At 25.1% G+C, this 1,271-nt stretch overlaps 1 protein-coding gene across 1 annotated transcript in view; it reads left to right on the top strand.

Moving 5' to 3' along the window:
- Positions 1-1,181, top strand: part of LOC107642240 (WAT1-related protein At1g43650) — a 3,659-nt gene extending 2,478 nt beyond the window's left edge. The window contains exons 6-7 of the mRNA XM_016345531.2: positions 44-195; positions 869-1,181. Of these exons, the coding sequence (XP_016201017.1) occupies positions 44-195; positions 869-1,016 (300 nt within the window). The 3' untranslated portion in view covers positions 1,017-1,181. The remainder of the gene's footprint in view (positions 1-43; positions 196-868) is intronic.

Consider the following 1,271-nt stretch of genomic DNA (forward strand, 5'->3'; position numbering starts at 1 on the left):
ATAATATTAAGATTAATTATATATATTCCAATGTGATTGGCAGGGTGTAATTGTAACAGGGATTTGTTATTGGCTACAAGTGTGTACAATAGAGACAAAAGGACCAGTTTTCACAGCCATGTTCACTCCTCTTGCTCTCATAATCACAGCAATGTTATCAGCACTTTTGTGGAAAGAAACTCTTTACTGGGGAAGGTTCACATTAAATTATACTCTCATCTTTCTTTCTATTTCAAGATGCTACTTATATTAGTCATTATATTGCTTATTAAAGTCATTTATTATGATTATTAATGATATAAGAAAAATTAGGTAGACAAAAAAAATCGTCAGAACTTGCCTTATTTAACATTATAATTATCGCAACAATTAATAAATGCTAAATAAGGTAAGTTATGGCTGTTTTTGGCTGATTTTCTTTGGTTACCAAACATTTTCGAAAAATTAGTGTTTTTAATACATGAATTACATGTTTTATTCTTTTAATATAAAATTTATATTTTGAACTAACACCTTTAAAACATTGCATAGGAAAATTTATAAAACAGAAATGTGAACCTTATTTGCTACTAAATATTTTTAAAATACTTATTAAAAAATATGAAAAGTTTAAAGAGTTTGACGTATTATTATTGTTTAAATTTTGAAAATGAATATTGTCCCTTTTATTTTAATAATGCTACTTTTTTTTTATATATTCATACAAAAATACAATACAAACACTTATAAATGGAGCAACATTATAAAAAATAAAGACAATTTCATTGACTTTTATTTTTCTTAAAAAATATTTTATTAGTGGATTTTGGTAAAATAAATATGGAGATTGTTTATTAGTTAATCATAATTTTTTTTTTAATTATGGCAGTATTGGTGGCACCATTTTATTGGTTGTTGGATTGTATAGCGTATTGTGGGGGAAGAGCAAGGAGAGTGTAGAAAGGAAAAATCATGAAGTTGAAGAAGTTGAACAAATTAAAGAGGAAAACAGATTGGAGTGCATTATACAGAATTGAAGAATCTGATTGATTAGACAAAAAATTAAGAAATGATATATGTATATGTCTTCCCTGTCCCATAATGTTTTGTTGAATGCCCTTCCTTTTATGCCTCTTTAATTTATAAATGTCATGTGTATATCTTATCAACTTTAATTAGTAGTATTATTATTTTTCCATCTACTTTTTCTTTTAGACAACAATATATATCAGTAAATAACTAAATATAATATCTTATTTATATATATAGATGATATAGATTATATACAGTGT

This window comes from Arachis ipaensis, chromosome B05 (genome assembly GCF_000816755.2).
Source record: "Arachis ipaensis cultivar K30076 chromosome B05, Araip1.1, whole genome shotgun sequence".
NCBI lineage: Eukaryota > Viridiplantae > Streptophyta > Magnoliopsida > Fabales > Fabaceae > Arachis > Arachis ipaensis.